The 18,951-nt window shown below is 41.5% G+C and overlaps 1 protein-coding gene across 10 annotated transcripts in view; it reads left to right on the top strand.

The window, feature by feature from the left end:
- The window catches only part of MICAL3 (microtubule associated monooxygenase, calponin and LIM domain containing 3), a 184,015-nt gene that overhangs the window by 151,139 nt on the left and 13,925 nt on the right, over nucleotides 1–18,951 (top strand). For 6 of the 10 annotated variants that reach the window (XM_065682824.1, XM_065682867.1, XM_065682860.1 and 3 more), the window contains 5 exons: nucleotides 1,194–3,063; nucleotides 4,004–4,098; nucleotides 7,619–7,669; nucleotides 9,527–9,634; nucleotides 10,386–10,479. In XM_065682824.1, the coding sequence (XP_065538896.1) occupies nucleotides 1,194–3,063; nucleotides 4,004–4,098; nucleotides 7,619–7,669; nucleotides 9,527–9,634; nucleotides 10,386–10,479 (2,218 nt within the window). Of the gene's footprint in view, nucleotides 1–1,193; nucleotides 3,064–4,003; nucleotides 4,099–7,618; nucleotides 7,670–9,526; nucleotides 9,635–10,385; nucleotides 10,480–14,847; nucleotides 14,899–18,951 lie in introns of all 10 variants that reach the window. The other 4 variants (XM_065682834.1, XM_065682872.1, XM_065682855.1 and 1 more) reach the window with 3 other exon arrangements.

Genomic DNA, 18,951 nt, shown 5'->3' with positions numbered 1-18,951 from the left:
TGTATTACTTAGTAGTAGTTAAAGCAATACTTATTTCTTCCAGAGTAACAACATAGTTCAGCTTAGGGATGTGAGACATGTCAACAATGTACCGTCATGTTGTCAGCCCTGGAGTCCACATGCAAATGTGTTTCCAGCTACTGGTGTTTCAGATCAGGAAGTACATGCCCCTTAAAAGGTTCAAATTTTTCCCTCCCAGGAGTTTGTTTTTAAGGAATTACTGAAGGATTAGACTTTATCCTAGCAAGTTTTGTCATAAACCAGTTTACTTTTACAATGGACACATTATGGGATAAATCCTGGTTTGCTGACAGCAATCACTGACAACATTCACTTTCTGTTAAAATTAAGGGGTTGGATTTTTTGTTTTCTTTATTCAGCACTATCTAATGATTCTATTAGACATAGCTATTTTTTTATATCAGGACAGTGACTAAATGCTGTACTCAAGACCTGGGTGTTTAATATGTGTCATATAAGTACACATATAGGTCGGTTTATGCTCTAGTGCTCATGTGTCCAGTACACCAAACTGTCTACACTTAAAAGCAAGCTGGTAGAAAAGCTGCCATTGGAAAGAATAATATCAAAACTCAGTAAGAGGAGTCAGTGAATTGTGCTACTGAGTAATATGGTAATCTAGATATAGGAGATGAAAACCAAGACTTGTCAGACCGTTATGGGGCAAGGGAATTACAGCTTAATTTACTCTTGTCAGAGAAAGCACCCCTTGCCTTAAGAAAACATTACAGCAGATGCTAGCCAGCAGAAAGTGCTATATTGATGAGAGCCAGAGAGACTTGCATCAAATCTGTCTGAGTTGAGGCACTACCACAATACACCAGAGTTGGAGATTCAGAGGGAGAGCAGGAAAAGATAGAAACAGAATTCTGGAATTTAGGTTACTGGTTGTAATCCAAAGATTAAATTTGCCTTGTTGACATCTACAGAGGACAGTTTATACATCAGGGCAGCAAAACAAATGATACCTGATGAGAAATCCTAAGTGATGTTCCAGGTCTGCACATGGAATTCTACGTGTGGGGTTTTTCAGATTTTGATACTTGGATGGTTTCCTTATTGCTAACTTTGTTAAAAGAGGGGAAGAGGAAAAAGACCACCCAAATAAACAGAAGAAAACCCAGTATTCTGATGTGCCAACTGACTATATTTCTGGGTTTCATTTTTTGTAGGATGTAAAAGATCCCCTGGCTGAAGTATCCCGTGCAATAAAATCTCCAGAGGCACGCTTCTTTCCTGAGCCTTTCCTTCTTGAAGGACCAAAGGATGAAATTCCCAAAGACAGGAAAGTTAGGAGCCCTCTGGTGCCACCATCACCAGTGTTATCGCAGCCAGTTGCATCACCAGAAGCCATTGCATCTACATCGTTGGCAGAGTCTCAGCCAGCATCACCGACACTGGCTTCATCTGCAACATCTGCTCAAATGCCTATCTGTTCCCAGCCTTTGCCTTCTTCTGAAACATCCATTCCATCCCCAGTGGAGCCTCCAGTATGCTTCCAACCTGTCCCAGCCTTAACGTCTACTCCTTTAGCCAAACTAGTCTTCAGGGGCCAGGATAGTGAGGTGGAAAAGCTGGGGAGCCCTACTACTGCAGAAGAAGCCCTGAAACGGAGTAACCTTGTAGAAGAGTTCTGGATGAAGAGTGCTGAAATCCGGAGGAGCTTAGGGCTCACCCCAGTAGACAGAAACAAACGTTCAGAGACAAACTTTAATGTATCTGCCCTTGAGACAACTCCACTGAAGACTTTTAATAGCGAGAAGATTTCAGGGGATGAAAGGATCCATCTTGTAAAACCCCAGCCTGCCCCAAGAAGACAGGGATTGTCCAAGTTAGAAAATGAACAGATTTCTCTTCTGACTCCAAAATCTCCATCAGAAAAAGAGCTAAGGAGTTCCAGTGAAGTAAGAGATGTATCCAGCAGTTCTGGACTTGGCCTTCAGGAGAGCTCATCTAACATGAGAACTATGGCTAGCCAGAGCTTCAACACTTCTGACTCTACTATGCTTACTCCTCCATCAAGTCCGCCACCACCACCTCCTCAGGGTGAAGAACCAGCCACTTTGCGTAGAAAGAGGCATCAAGCAGTCTGGCAGAACGAGGTTGAAGCCAGGTCACCTCCAACACCAGCATCAACACCTCCTGTTCCCCTGCGCCACGAGCCGACCTCTGCTGCCAAAGAGCCAACCAAGGCCAAAAAAGATGATGTGCGAAAGTCTTTTGCAGAGAGTGTGGATGAGATTCCGTTTGCTGATGATGTAGAAGACACGTATGACGACAGGACAGAGGACTCGAGCCTTCATGAGAAGTTCTTCACACCTCCTACCAGTAGGCCAAGGCCAGAGAAACCACGCCTTTTGCCTTTGGTCAAAGAAAATGGTGGCCCACCCTCAATGGAAGGAGGGGTTAACCAGAAGAAGCGAGTGTTGCCTGAGATTTCTGTGGAGGCCAAGGAGCTTGCTGAAGAAAGAATGAGAGCCAGAGAGAAGTCTGTCAAGAGCCAAGCGCTGCGGGATGCCATGGCTAAACAGTTGTGTAAGATGAAAGATATGGAGATGGCAGCAGCCGCTGCTGCTGGGACCACAAGGGCAAGAAAGGCATCTTCTATGCCCTTGAAGACCAAAGAGTTGTTTTATGACTCTCCAAAGCATCTGGCTTTGAAAATAGCAGAGGGATCAACACGAAAGCATGATGGTGCTAGTGAGAAGTTCTCCACTCCTGCTGCTGATATAGCTGGACCTGAAGGGTCTGTCACCTCTTCAGAGGGCTCCAGTGGGAAGAGTAAAAAAAGAACTTCTCTTTTCTCCCCTCGTAAGAACAAAAAGGAGAAGAAATCCAAAAATGACAGCAGGCTTTCTGACAAATCTAGCGGTGGGACGGAGGAAGCAGCAAAGCCTAGGTCGTTGTGGAAGTCTGTTTTCTCTGGGTATAAGAAAGACAAGAAGAAAAAGACTGATGACAAATCCTGCCCAAGTACTCCGTCAAGTAGTGCCACTGTGGATTCTGGCAGGCACAAAGCTTCTCCACTAATTATAGCTGCAGGTATAATAGATCTGTGCCTCCGCACTGTGTACTTTTCCTACAGTTAGGTATCCTTGACAGTCCGTTTGGCTTACTTTGTCATTGAGCTGCTGTGCTGAATGACACTGCTTCCCAGTGGCAAATGGGCAGATCAGGAAAAGTGCTAGCGACTACAATTGCATGTTTGCTTGTTGACAAAAGTAGTTGATAGGCTACTGAAAAAAAATAGAGCCTTAAATAAAAGTTTCACTCTTGATATATACAAGGCATATCTGTTTTCTGCCTTAGACTGGTTTGAGAAGTAAGCACTGTTGGTTGTAATCAGTTGTTTGTGACATTTCATCTCTATTTTAAATCTGTTCGTCATCTTTTCTTTGGGTCATCTGTTCTGTCTTTCACCCTGGCTCCATGGATGCTAAAGACTGCAGAGATGCAGTTACTGCTGTGTTCTCAGTGAACTGGCAACTGTCTGCTGATGTGTGAAGTGGGGATTCTGTGACCTCATGTAAATCTCTCACACGCCGTCAGGTGCAGATGGAGATGTTTAATGGCAACTTGTCATACAGCGAATAAGTTAGCCATAAATGCGATCAAAAGTGAGCATGCTACATTTCCCTGGCCCTGTAGAAATAGGCAAAATGGTGCCAGCTGCTGTCATCCAAGTGCTCTGTATATTGTAAGAGCATTGATACAGTACAAAGAGAGAATCATGACCATTATTTTCAACAGCACTTGCAGAAAGTGATGCTTTCTTAAAGCTTCTCACTAATATTGATTGTTTTGTGGATCGGTGCTTCTCTGATAGCTCTGCAATTGCAGGCAAAGCAACTGAGACTGCCATAAAAGGACTGAGTATTTCTGAAGCTCAGTCAGACAACTTGTAGTAGCTGAGTTCTGAAATGTTTACAGAAAGAACGGTCAGCAGTTCTCTAACTTCCCTTTTTCATTCCCGGCTTCTCAGATTTGCAGCTCCGTCAACACCTGAGTTTCTCAGAGGACTCCGACCTCTCCAGTGACGATATTCTGGAACGCTCCTCCCAGAAATCCAAGCGAGAGGTAGGCAGATGGGAAACACATCTGAGATGGATCTGGCGTTGTGCAGATCAGAGGCTTAAAGAACCACATCAGAAACTTGGATGGTTAACTTTGTTGGGTTTACTGTTTTTTCCATGGGACAGGCTTTTCTATAAGTCGGCTGACTGTTCTGCCCACAATAAGTTGGTTTCACTTGGTTTCACAATTGCAAGCTACTCCCTGCTGTTGTTATATGAAGGATCTGTTGTCTCACTGTGACATTATTTTACAACAAATACCACGATCAGAATAGTGTATTTTGTCCCTGTTGTGAACATGCCCATGATCTGCAGAAAACACACATTTATTGTCAGAAGAATAAATTTCACTGGTTCTAATGTTACTGCAAAAAGATAATAATGAGACAGTTCTCACTTTTTGTGAGGGTTGATTTTAGGATGATGTTTACCAGCCTCTTTGAGAGCTTGAAGTGGTAGAATTCCAAGCAAACTAAAGATAGGAATGTATTTTTGCGTACATCAAGAGCATAAAGACAGATCATCGACTAAGAGGTAAGCCATAGGCTGCAGTTCTTCAGCTCATGCAGGTTTTCTTACCTTTCCTGGAGAAGAGAATGTGTGCAGTCTGAATTGGTACCTTCTCTTTTTGGAGAAAAGATGAGCCATCAGCTCTTTCTTACATTTTGACCCTGCTTTCTTTGAGGACTTGGGATCATTTAGATTGGAAAAGACCTTTAATATCATAGAGTCCATTGCTGATTATTTTCACGTGTCTGTGTGTGTAGGTAACAACTGTTAAGCTGAAATACGCAGTTGATCTTGGCCTGGTGTTCTCATTCCAGTGTGGTGCGGTATTAACTCTGCTTCTTCTGAGAGCTGTATCTTGTTTCTGACCAACCTTCCTAGCTAGTGTTATAATATCATACTGTAAGACATATCAATGGCTTTCTAGCCAGTTTCACTCTTCAGTGAAACTCAAGAGAGCAGAGTAGAGGAAAATCACCTTCCCAAAATGCCAAAGTTAGTTGCTTTTAAACTATTCATTTCAATTCCAGGATGGCACTATTAGTGTAAAAGTAACAGACATAAAAGGAACTCCTCGATCATTATTAAGAGGGAAGAGCCCTTCTTTCATTCCTGAGAGCTTCTAAGCTCTGCTAGACATGTTTGCAAGGTTTGGAGGAATAAGCAGGGATTCTATTGACTCCACGGAACACAAAGGCTCTTCTGGTACTGACGAATGAAAAATGTGTTCCCCCTATCCTTTCCTGGTGGTGCCTGCTTCACATGTTAAAAAATGCTCTAGGAGAACCTCTGAGACGGTAGTGTCACAGGTGCAGTGGTCTGTGCCTCCTGTCTCAAGCCTGTCATCCAGTTGTGCGCAAATCAGTCTCAAATGGCAGATTCTAGTTGATATTTGGCTCAGATGGCAAAGGTATGGAAGTACTGCAAATGTAAGTGATACAGGGAGTGCTTTCTATGTATATATAGTGGAATGAGCTAGAATAACTAATGAATTTCAGGCGGTGGAAGGAGTTAATGAGGTAGTACAAATATGCTGTGTTTACTTACCTCTTCTAATCTCTCTCTGTAGTTGATCTAGACCTATTCTGAGAGGAAGATTATTTTGTTTTTATTTTACTCCCTTTCTTTTCTCCCCCTTCCATTCCTCCTTGCATGCACTCAAGGCATTTCATGAGAAATTCTGCATTTTCCAAGAGATGCAGAAGAATGAGGTACCTGTGGCTACCAGAGGACAGATACACAATACAGGGGGTTCAGATAAAAGTTAGAGTTGATGTTCTGCCTTATAAGCTCCGTCAGAAGGAAGCAGGGCTTCAGTGAGGTCCATGCTTGTTTTCAGACTTCCATATACCTTGACAATCACTTTTTTTCTGTGCTGAGCTACTTTGATCTAAAGTGGCTTTTCCATTCGAGGGGATGTAAGTGGCAGATGCCTCAGGTCCTAATACTCGAAGTATCTCACCAGCTCTGTTAAGGGTATGGTGGTGTCTCTTTTTCTCCCATTTTGCTGTTGCTGAAGTTCCATTAGCAATTTATTTGCTCAGCATCTGCCTACTTTCTAAAGAATAGTTTTGATTTATTTTGAGGAAACAAATCTGAGAACTCCATTTACCTCGTTATATTGCATCCTGTCCAAGGATGTAAACATACATGTAAACACTGGAATGCCTTGCTGTCAAAAGAAATGTAACTGAACTTTGAGACTGGCAAAACCGGGTTTGTACTGGTGGGATGTAAGGGTTATATTTGGGCTATTATGAACTGCCTGCTACTTACACGGATAAGAATTTCTTCCTGCGTGCCACACAACTTTTATGTGAACCCCTTCTTCTCTAAACTGAAATTCTGCTTGTGTTGCTTTTTTGGTAACTGTAGTGAGCTTGCTTCCCAGAAAATGCGCTCTGTTTAGCCTGCTCTTTGGATCAGCAGTGAATTAATTCAGTGTTGTTTAATGTTGTGTCTTTCAAGAGAAGCATTTTGTAAAGAATTGCTAATGTAAATGCCCCATGGGTCTTGTGTTTATAGGTGTTTGTCATTGTGTGTGTGTGGTGTTGCTCCTGTACAATTGCAGTACTGTGACCGGGCATGTGTTTTACTGCCGCAGGTAGCTTGCTTTTACTGAGGTTTGCATACATGCTGAAGTTGCTCTATGGCTTTTTATTTGTCAGTGGTTTCAGTTAATTGAATGTAAAAATGCAAAATGCTGGCTGTTTGCCCAGAATGGCACAATGTCCCCTGTACTTCATGATACAAGGGAAGTTTACCTTTCTTCTAAATGATAAGTAGTTTACTTAAGGTATTACAGGGTGGTGTAGAATGCCCTTGGATAGGGAAGCTAGTGATTTATCATCCTTTTCTCATCCTTCGCATAAGTGTAGCTCCAGAGGCTCTTTTTTTAGATAGGGAGATTCTGTTTCTGTAGGGCACGTGACTCACTCTGAGCCCATCTGGTGTTTCTCCTGTCACAAAGCAGTGAGGAAGATCAATGATGTTCGCCAAATGCAATGATCATTTCTATGAAGAAGAGATAATTTAAAACTCTGATTTAAACACACCTCCTGGAAGAGGTTCTAAGTGAGATTGTAACTGGGGAGTTGTGTGACAGAGTAATACATGGATTGCTGAGCCGGTTCAGACCAAACATGACTCAGCATAAGCCATTAGTCCAAATCCAAAGCCAAAATTTTGTATGTGCACATAGTTGGTCAGTGGGCATTAAAACTGTGGGTAGATAAAGGCCAAATAATTCCTCTAAAAGAAGGTATTTTCTAGTTGACTGTATCTTCAGAGAGGCTGCCAAAGCTAATTGCCTTGAGGAAAGTGCTAGAAACTTGATTTTGCAGACAGAAGTTCCATTGTGCTTTATCAGTCTGGGTCATGTTCAGCATTTGCACAATTTTATGTTTCATTAAAAATCAGCTTTGTTTTATTACTGTGCATCTGTTTTCAATGTTGAACTGATTGTGCTTCATTTTGTACGTTTATTTTTGTTTCCCTTTACCATTCCCCCTTTAAAGTCGATCTATGTACCACACGCCTTGGCATTCAAGAGATCATATTCGTCAAAGGTAGTGTCTCCATTCCCACTAGTTGGCCATTGATGCATTGCATGTCCCTATATTAACCCACTGAATCCATAGCTACCCATCACATGTGCACTAACATCACAATCATTGACTGTGCATGCGTGAGATGTTAGCAGACATGGGCAGCAAATTCTTTGCAGAGGTTGTCTACCAGAATGCATTAGGCTCCGAATTAAGCTCTGTCTGGTTAGAATGCATGCCATTGTCAGTGCACCACTGTACAGAATGATATGGATGATCTTTGAGCTTCAGAACAAGTTAGGTTTTAAGGCAATTGAATATGTATGTGCGTTCTTTTTTTAATACTTAGACTATGAGTTCAAGTGAATTATCACACTTCAGTCGGCATCCTTCAAACTCATTGAGTTCATTGGAATCTTAGGGAAACTCTGTATCCAGCTAAAATCAAGACATGTTGTTGCTTTCTGAAATTCTTATTGTCCTGTCTTCACAGTCACAACAGTATTACATGCAATAGGAAAGTCACAGCCTCTGTCACTTTACCTTCTGATTTGGGTATCACTGTGGATTTCGTGTATTTAAAAAAAGAGAGAATAAAGTGGTAACTTTTTGGAGCTTTAATGATGGTGGTGGCTAACCACCTATCTGAGGGTTTTTTAACAGAGCTGTAGTCCTACCTTAAACTCTATTCACTAAGAACAATGAACCAGAGAGAGACTGACCAATGTGGCAGTACTGTAACTAGATAAAGCAAATTTCAGGGTGGTCTGTCTTAACATTTTGTTCTTAAAGTTGATTGTGCATGGAGAAGATCTCTTTCCAGAAGTAGAAGACATCTCTCCACAACTTACATGTGCTTAAAGCTTACATACATGTATGTGGGAAGAGAGCTCTTTTCTTCACTGTACACTTAAAGCAGTTGTGAAGTTTCTTTGACACTCTTAAAAGTCTGTGAGAGGAAGCCTTCCTAGACTGCAATGCAACCAACTAGTATGCCTGAAAAGATATTAAACCCCATTCAATAATGTTTAAAAAGACCTATTTTTAAACTAGTTTCACTGAGAAAAAAAGAGGAGGAGGAAATACCTTTCTATTTCTATAAACAGAAGGCATAAATATAAATATAAGGCTATAGACATAGCCTTTCTTCTTTTGGATGGCTTCTGGTGTTGTAGTATTCTAATTTTACTTTAGGGATTCTTTGGTCTGTTTTACAGCAGCCAGTTTTGTACGGTTACTCTTGAGATGGGATTTCCCATCTCACACCAGAATGTCATTCTGCTTTCAAATGTCTTTTTGCCTTCGTGATTCATAGAAAAGTTGCACAAATTTACACAGGTAGTTTTTACCAGTTTTACCAGTATAACTTCCAACTGTGAATGCTCTTGCTCCAGAATAAAATAGGGAGAGGGGAATACTGATCCAGCTACCCTAGTCTAAAATAATTTCTTAGCTTATACTGCTGTAACTATTCACGTAGATACGCCTTTACCCTCTTTTAAAATGAGATCAAGGTGACCCCTCTATATGGCATTCATTTATTTAACTAAATCCATTTGGCTAAATCTGTTGAGAAATTGAGTAAAAATTGATTTGAACTTCAGGGAGATGTTTCATAGCAGTGGAAGTCAGAGGTGGGATATTATATGAAATCACAGCTTTGCAGTTGGCTTATATGCTTTTTCACTCCCGATATGCCCCTGAAATTGTTGCTCACTGCACTGTGAACACCTTTGCCTACAGAAGCTTGACTTTTGACACAGCCATGGTAAAGACAGAACACTTCCCTTCTGAGATTTTGGAAGAGAAAATGGTCATCCCTCCCCCTGTACCTCTGACCATGCATATAAAATCTGCCTCTGGTTTTCCTTCCTTCAGAGAGCCTACACGGAAGAGGAACTGAATGCCAAGCTGACCCGGCGAGTACAGAAAGCTGCCCGTAGACAAGCCAAGCAAGAGGAGCTAAAGAGGTTACATAGAGCTCAGGTAGTGTCACAGTCTTCTTGTAGTGGCAGACAGTTAACTGTATGTGAAAGCACCATGATCTTGACATTTCTCTGAGTGTGCCAGAGGAAGATCCAGAGACAGAACTTTCCTTTGTTTCTCCATCAGTGTCCCTGCTCCTGCTCCTTCTTTTAACATTGATATAATGTCACAGAGATGGGAAGAATGGCTGAAACCTGCCATGATAGTTTTACAGTGAGAAAAATAATGACCATAATACCTTTCTAGCTGGAGAGGAGTGAAGCATTATGCACTGATAGAACAGTGGTAGTCAGATAATACCTGATGAAACTGCATCTATCACTGCTTTGCTAGATTATGCTGTTCCATGAAGTGTTACCAAATGAATCTTTAATTCATTCTCCAACAGAGAATCTGTTGGAAAAATGCTGGCATCATCTATTGGTGATGGAATTTGTTTAAAACTCAAGGTAAGGGCTCAGCTGACTGAATAGCATCACCTTTCACTTCAGAGTTTAGGAATGTCATTGGAGTTGTAGCAAAGAAGTGAGTATCAAGGTGTTTTCAAAATTAAGGGATAGGATGTTGTTACTGGGGGGACCGTGATGCTAGCTTTTGAAGCAGTTAGCTTTTACAGCAGTGTATTGTTGAATACAACCACTTGGTTTTGAAAAGGCCAATTTGACTGAAGTCGCATAGTGCTGGATGAGTGCTGCAGACGGAGCAGGAGAATTGCTGTTGCTGAGGTTCTGCTCCATTCTTCTCTGAACAGATCATCCAGCGGCAGCTTGAACAAGTGGAAGAGAAGCAGAGGCAACTCGAGGAGAGAGGGGTTGCTGTGGAGAAGGCCCTTCGTGGAGAAGCAGGTATCCATCAGAGCTTGGTTTGCTTTTTAATGTTTTCTTTTCAAGTGCTTGTGCAGTAGTCCATAGCTGCTTGGATTTTAGAGGCAATTGGACCTTTATAGCCTAGAGATAAAGTCCAATGTGAATCCATTCTCCCTTTTCTACTATCTTTTTGAAGCCTTGTTTTTCCTGTGTTTCTTATGATGCTGGGACTTCCCTATCGGCAGAGACTTAGTTTGCTTGTCTTTGCCTGAGGCTTCTGAGGAAATTCTTCAACTATTAATAATGGCTGTATGACTGTTTCTGCATATTACTGGATATTACAGCTAGAAAATTGCAGGGATTTCCTAGCTGCAATTCACATAAAGCTGTCACAGTAAGAAAACCCACTTTGTATGTTAAGGAAGTAACTGTGAAATTGTGTGTGCTTTCTCTGTTGTGTTGGATTATCAAGGTAGTGTCCTTACAAGGGACCATCACAGAACATCTTCCTCACTGCACAGCCCAGCACACTGGCTACTTCCGACAGAATTGTGCAGAGCAGAAATGCACACGTGTACTGAAAGGTATCCATATGAAGCTGTTAAAGAAATTATATATGTACTTGAAATTAAACGAGTATCATTTGATCTGGCAGGCATATGAGTGGAGGAGTACTTCGTTCAGATAATGCTGATAGCAGTACAAAGATTTGGAAAAAAGAATCTTCAATTGCAAGGAGTCAGATATCCAACAGGCAAATGCAGTGTGCGTACACTGGGCAGGCCCAGGGTTATGTACCAGATTGCAAGGGTTAGAGATCAGAAATGGTAGAAGTGGAATGGGTGTTTGGAAAATGTTTTAGCTTGTTGCTGCATTGAAGAGCCGCCGCTATGCCTGTGAAGATGGAACTTGATTAAGCAATGAAGGTTCACCAGAGGAAAAGTCTGGTTTGACTTCCCGCTAATTACTACTCAGCCAGGATTAGGTATGTTTGGTGCTTCATAAGGGTATGCCAAAGCAGCAGGACTGAGTGGTTGCCAAAGCAAATAGGTATTACAGGTGTGGAGAACAATCTTGAGGACTTCAATGGTTTTGTAATCTGACTTTTTCATTTGTGGGTTCAAAAAAATAACCTTGTGCAAAACCTTTCTTTGCGGGGGTGCCTCCTTCCTCATGCTGTGTATTTCTGTGTGGAACTACTCTGTTCTCTAGCCTGCCAGTTACTGCACTTACTATAACCACTTATCTCTCGTTGTTCTTTTTTTTTCCATCTGGAAGTCTGTCTTGGTTACTCAGCTGCTTAAATGACTTTGAAATAAGACATGTCAGCACAAGTGGGAAATCTTGGCAATTAAGAGAACATTCTTCATGATAGAATATTCTCTCATTGAAGAATGCCTAAAAAACATTCAGAGGGCAGAGTAAGAGTTGAATTGCTATTTTATATGGAAGACTGCAGAATTAAACCCTTGGATAAAGAGTCTCTCACTCCCAGTTCTCCCAAAGTGGCAGCAGTCTTAGATGAGCTTGTGTATTTGTCAATTTCCTAGAAGAATGATCAGATTGTGCATCACTCTTTGTAAAGTGAATCTTTTTTCTTTGGGAAGCCCCTAGAGTATGCTTTTCTCTTGCAACATTTTTCTATCAACAGATTATACATTGTGGCTACGGAAGCTTAAATCAGTCATAAAGAATTCACCAGTCTCAACTCGTCCAGTTATTCAGGGGATTAACAACAAACATCTGGGAGAGGGGAGAGGGGAGAAGCATGTTGACTGAAATATAAGATTATAAATTCACTCCATCGTTCACCTCTCTAGCCACTCTTGCATGGACATTTTATGTATGTTGGCAATAACTAAATTTCTTCTTTTTAAAGTCTTCAGTGCCACATTCCACAACTACAATTAATTTCTACCTCCAATGACCATTAATTTTTCAGGAGGGCAGTATTATTTTCTTGCCATCTGCATTGCCTAAGATACTGACCTCACAGTGACCACTGCATTCAGCAGGTACCGTTGTGTAAAGGTGTGAAGTCACACTCTTGCCTCTTATCACTCCCTCCCCTAATGAAACCATGCAACAAAAAGTTTAAAAAGGGAACAGCAGTTTATATGAAAAGAAAAAATATCATCTCTTTTAATAAGCTTGTACAAGAGGAAGAAAATGGGGGAGGGGTAGAGGTGTGTCTCCTGTGCACATACTCTGTCCACATAAATAGGGAAGGATTGCAATGCAGGATAGAAGTCATGGCCATCCCATAGACAGCAACCAGTATTAACTGTTCTATGAGAGCATGGGTTAGTCGGCTTTCCTCTCCATAAGGAAAGAACAAATCAAGTCACTGACTTAGGCATTTAAATACAGAGTTTTAGTATTAGTGGTAGTTTTCTACTACTTGATACTTGAAAATCCTAACAGAAGCAGCAGAATTCTGTAATTTCTTAGTATTCTTTTCTGTTATAGAGAAAGACAGACGAGACCATTTGAACTACTTCTCGATGTCATTTATCGTCTTTTAGTAGGCTGCCTCTTATTTTTCCTGTCTTGAAGAATTTCCCACTTTTGCTTCTGTAGAGGTCTTCCACTAGCTTCAATTCCTCAGATTTCTGACTTATGAACCTCTTTGAATTTTTAGAAAAAGCATTTTTCAGTGGGCCTGGTAAGAACAAAAACCTGTGGCATAGGGCAGAATTTGTTTACTTCGAATAATTTTGCTTGTTTTCCATCTTATTTTGTGTCATCCATAATATATTCTTGCCAAGTGACTTACACTGCTTCACAGTTATGCCCTGCTCTCTTCCTGAGAGGTTACACTTAATTTTCGATCCTAGCAATGGGTACAGAAAGCTCAACACTCCAGGAATTTCACTCATTATTGATAGTTGTTAAGTTTGAATGTGTATATGTTGATACTAGTTACTCAACTAGTCAATTTGGAAACATTTTGGAGGTCATTGTCAACTTGCATTTTGATAAATAATTACACCTTCTTGTCTGTCTACATTTCCTTTTTTAAATAGCTCAGCGTCAGGCAAGGTGCACTTGATCTTTCATTCTTGTAAAAGCTGAATGTTCAATCTGTCATGTCGTGTCTGATGCAGAAAATAATCTCACACCCTACAATGACTTAATTGCCTTAATCTGTTCTCTGTGATTATCTTTGAAACTCTCAGACTCTGGCAGTCACATTCATAGCAAGAATGAATGATTTGGAATGTAAGCTCTCTTTCAGGTGGCAAGTTTGTCATCTGCACATGATCTAAGGTTTTGTCATCCTTTATTTCCTTTCTCCCTCCCCTGCTTTCTTTTGCATCATGGTATTTCCCTGCAAAAGTAGAGTAGGATAATGTCACTGAGGAATTTCGCCATTTTTCTGCAGTGTCCCAAGAGACACCCTGCATGGGATTGCTCTCAATTTAACGGTACTTTGTATTATGGTGTATTCGCCTGTTTGGACATGCTGGTGGCTTTGATTTCCTGTGTGGTTTTTTTACTTTTAAAATTATTAACTTAAAAACAGATTGAATCGGAAATTTCTGGAACCTCTTTTTGCTCCCTTATCCTCATTTAGCATGAACTTTGAGCTGCGAAAATGTCTCCTACTGTCAGATCAATGGTGTAAAATGTTAAGAGCCATCTCTTCACATCGAGTGAATCATATGCAGTGAGAAACAGTGCTTCAGTACTCCCATCTGTTTCTTCCCCAAAGAAACATTACACGGTGCTAGACTCATGGTGTACCCATCTCTAGCAGCTATGGACGTACGTGTCTCTGTTCCACACACTTCTGTGCAGGTTTTTCTCTGGCATAGATATTGCATTAGCAGGAAGACACCCACTTGCCATTCATGTCATTGGTTGGTCAGTGCCTTCCACCCGTGTGCTGTACACACACTCAGTTGCTTCCACTCAGTCGCCTCCAAGGAATCAACCTTTACACCTTTCCTGCAGCTGACCTAAGAAACTGCACTGTTTCCTTCTGACATATTGCTCAGCATGAAAGCAACAAGATTAGTTCTGCTTTTCTCAGCAAGAACAGGAAAGACATCACTGTCAGGTACTGGTGCAGATGGAAATAGGTGAAAATGTCCCTTTGTAGACTTGATTTTTTTTATTTTCCCCTTTGGAAGTCCTTGCCTGCCTGCTGGGAATTTTCTCCTCATCTCAGTATATATGTTTGTGATACATTTGTGTTTGTGTGTACATATATGTATACATAAAGACGCACATATAATTTTTATCTACATACATATATGTGCCCAGGTGTATAGCTGCATGTTTCTTGTTTGCCTTTTCTTTGTTTCTGTCTCTGTCTTTTTCTCATGTATTGCTCTGATTGTGTGGGGCTAGGGTGGGGGTATCTGATTCAATAACTCTGTCTTCACCAATTCCTTGTTGTAGACTATTGGGGAGAGTCTTATTACAGTGACCTCATCGACTTGCATCTGGGTGGTATGTATGGCTGAACCTCCTGCTGACACTAACCCTGCTGACACTCCTCCCCACCCCTCCCTTCACCTACTTCTCCCATCCTTGGCTCACAACCAAGAAGAAACAGCCCTTGCACATGACTGGCTATAGCAAAACCCCTTTTCCAGCTCAGGAAGAGGAGATCCTGGCATGCTCCACAAACCATGTGTAAGGTCTATTTTCCACAGTGCTTATTTCAAAATGTACTTACAGTTTTCACTCCAGGCACCTTCCCAGCTAGCAGTGGAAGGCCACACTGGCTTTTTGCTTCTCCTCCTCAAAGTTCAGCTCTACTACTGAAACCTTCTTTAGCAAAATATTTTAATGTGAAGGGGACAGCAGAACTGACCTGCTCCCAAGAGCTAACAGCACTGTAAAGGCAGGTTTTGGCATGCCATTGCCTCCCTATTGCCCTTGGGGCTCATTTGCTTATTCCAAAAAAAGCCAGAGTGTGTTGATGATCTAACAAAACCAAAATGCTCCTTCAAGGGACTCTGGAAACACTTGCAGATGACAGATACTTCTTCTTCCTTGTTTTGCCTTGGTTAGGAAAGAATCTACTGTTAAGATTTCCAGTCATTTTTTGCTGGAATATGCTGTTAGAGTTTCCAGTCATCCCAGTTTGCATCATTACACAGCTAATAATATTCTTGCTAGGTTGTTTTTTTTTAATGCCCCATTTAGTGCTAAACACGTGTTAGTGTTTAGCTCTTTTTTTCACTTACTGATTATAGTCTGGTCATCACTCTGTACCAAGACACTGCATTTCCTTAGTGTTACTTCCTGAATCCCTTAGTAGGCGGATAACTTTTGGGTTGCAAACAGCATTTGTTTAGCACTTGCCCATCTTGAAAATCAGAATTCCCTTTGCTAGTTTAATTGTCCTAAATTTATTCTTATAAAATAGACACATCTGTCAGCAGGTCGAAGAGAAGGCAAACTCTGCTTGGTTGCCTTGTCATCTGAGGGTCTCATTTCCTTTGTCTTTCAGAATATAAAGTTCCTTGATCTAAGCTGTGTTTTTGTTGAGGGAGTTCATTACTGTCCAGCTCCACAGAGTGAAAGATCCACACACTCTAGGCCAGATCCAAGACACTTCACTAGAAGTCTTCCCCTGATTTCAGTGTTCTGCTTTTTATCCTTCAAACAGTCTTGCTCAGGCTTTTAACTCTCTGGGGTTTTTGACTCCTCCATCGGAAGGCTGTCCCACATAGTATCTGCCTGTAGCTGCCTGTTGGCAATGACCCCAGATTGTCCTGACACAATAGGCTTTTATTGAAGATCATCCACTTGAGCTAATATCCACCCAAGTTCAAGTTTCAAAATGGAAGATTTTCCTCCTTAGTAGACCTAATTTGTTGCCCAGTTCCCCTGTGCTAATTTTGATGTGATAGTCCGCTGCTAGCCCTGTGCTTCATTCACTGTTCAGTTCCTCTGCCATCCTCTCCTGGGATATCTTCTGCAGGGAGACTTTGAGACCCTCTTCCTAGTTACGTCCATCGGGGCTGGCCCACACTTGTATGTGGATAGAGTAGGAGCTGTAAAAGGGTTGATGCTGAATTACACTTAACAGACCCTTATCCCCATTTAATGCTATTTCCACTATACCTCTCCCTCCTCCTGCTTCTCCTCCTCATGCTTCTTTAGAGACAGCTATCCCATCAAAATCACTAATAGAGGCTTTAAGAAAAGCAAAATAATATTTACTTAAAGGGACACTGTCACTCAAAGTATTGTATTGGAGAAAATCTTAACTGAAAATTGAAATTATTGCTAATCTTTTTTGCAATTTCTCTGAACTCGAACAGTCATCCCACAGTGGTCATTTTTGATCTTCCGTAACAGGCTGGTTTTATTTATATGGTGACTCGAAGGCTTCCAATAGAGACAATGTTCGCGTTTATTTAGAAATGGTTGATATAAACTTATATCAAGTTTCTGCTCATCTCAAAAATACCTTTTCAAAATGAACTTGAAAACCCTGTATTGGGCAGTATCCCTTTAAATGCAATGAGTCAGTATAGCCTGCCTGGAGTAAGTGGCTTTATAGTATTGTTTTGTTGCCTCTGTAATTCGCTTTATATTTCCTTTTGGGGCTGCCAGAACACTTTTGCAAGAAGGGATATACATTGCTCTGAGGATATCTGTCACTATTCAGTGGCAGATTTAGAGCTCAGCTTCAAAATTAACATGTCTGTGGAGGATGCTGTATCTGGTGGAGTGCCATAAAAGTCCCTGGAGCACCACGTGGCTGCATCGTCCTGCTGAGTGCTCTAAGCAGCTAGGATGACTGCACAGTTATGTTTTCTACTGGCAACTTGTGTCTCTGAGGCATGGTCATAATTGTAGAGTCATGCTGTCAGTAGAATGGTAAGCAGAATGGCAAAAAAAACCTTTGAAAAGCTATCTGTAAGGTGGTGATAATTTTGGAATGATTTAAGCCATTTACTTATTCTGGATTTTCTTTACACTAATGAGAGCTGCGTTTTGTCTAGTTGTTACAGATTGCGCAACAACTTCTGCAAGGGAGTGGTAACTTCTGACATCCTTGGTCAAGTTCCAGTTTGCACTATTGCACATGGCTATCTTAACTACCTCCGTTGCTCTGCTCAGATGCCAGAATCCTCTCTTCCTGTTGTAAAATGTCATGTACCATTGCCATAAAGCAGATGTTTCATTTCACACTACAGATGGCCACATTTCAATTCTGAGTAATTATTCCTGTGTGTATATCGGATATGCAGCTATGGTAAAAGAATGTTGCAAAGGTTGCAAAGTCAACTGAAATTAGCATTTTGTGTTAAGCTGATACATCAACAGATTTATATCCTCTGCACAGAACTCTGCTCCGTGTCTGTATGGGATAACTGGTAGCAATGCTAGGTTGTCATCCTCTATGTAGATCCTTATGGAGAGGAAATGGGACACAGTCAGTGAATTTCACAGATGTTTGCTGGCAGCTGCGGAATAGTGAGACTTGAAAACATGGATTCTGAGCCAGACACTGGAAGGATGCAGTGGTCTGGTGGATATACACTTTTTGTCTCTTTTATTCCCTCTTTCCGGGCAGTCCTTGCCCTAATCCTGTCCTTTTCCATCCAAAGTTCCTTACCTCATCTCCATTTTCATTCTCAGTCCCTGTTTCTGCTTCTCGGGCATTTAATTTTAATCCTACATTTTTGAAAAAGAAATCCTAGTATTTACCCTTCAGACCTGTTCCTCCCCACTAGTTGTTCCTAGTCTTTCACTGTTCCTGGTCTTCCCACTGACTTAATCCCCACGGTCTCAACCCCTGCCTCTGGCCTTCTTCCAAAATGTTTGGGCTCTGCTCCCTCTTCTACCCAGCATTATTTGTCTGGAAAACTGTAGGTCGTGTCTTCTCCACAAATTTGCCACCTTCTTTCACCCCTTACCCTTTTTTTCCCCCTCTCCTCTCTCTCTTCTCCATCAGTCATTTGCATTCTTAGTCTCCTTGCTTAGTTAATCCCAGCCTCAGTTTCTCCTTACCCACCGGTTCCTTGTCCCTGTTCGCTGCTCCGCTGCCTGTGGAAAGTACCTCCCTTGTTCCCTCTGCATCCAAATGAGCAGCTTCTTTTCCTTGCACCCAGCAGGGAATCACTGGGGAAACAGGCCCACGCTCCCATCTTGTTTTGCGGATGGAGTGTGCTGAGGCAGGCAAGAGGGATGTAAGATAGAGAGCTGGTATGTTTGATAGTGCTGATTTCAGACATAAGTTCTTCCTTCTTGATAAGAGCCTTATGAAAAACAGGTAAATGGGGGGTGGAGGTGGGGGGGAAGTGTGGATTATGGTTTGGGTTTTTTTTAATGTTTGTTTAAAACATAGTCTCCGACAGCTTCACTTTTAATTTAAATTTCTTCAAAATACTTGTGCTGAGTAGGTCCTTTAAAGGCCTGCAGATCTAACTCTGCAGGGCTGGAGTCTGATATACTCAAGTGGGAACAGTGCTATTCTTGTGATTGGCAAACACGGCTGTCCTGGAGGAGGAGTGGAGTTGTGAGATAAACATTGTTTTC

The sequence above is a fragment of the Lathamus discolor genome, chromosome 1, assembly GCF_037157495.1.
Source record: "Lathamus discolor isolate bLatDis1 chromosome 1, bLatDis1.hap1, whole genome shotgun sequence".
Taxonomy (NCBI): Eukaryota; Metazoa; Chordata; class Aves; order Psittaciformes; family Psittacidae; genus Lathamus; species Lathamus discolor.
This window is presented reverse-complemented; position numbering and strand designations above follow the sequence as displayed.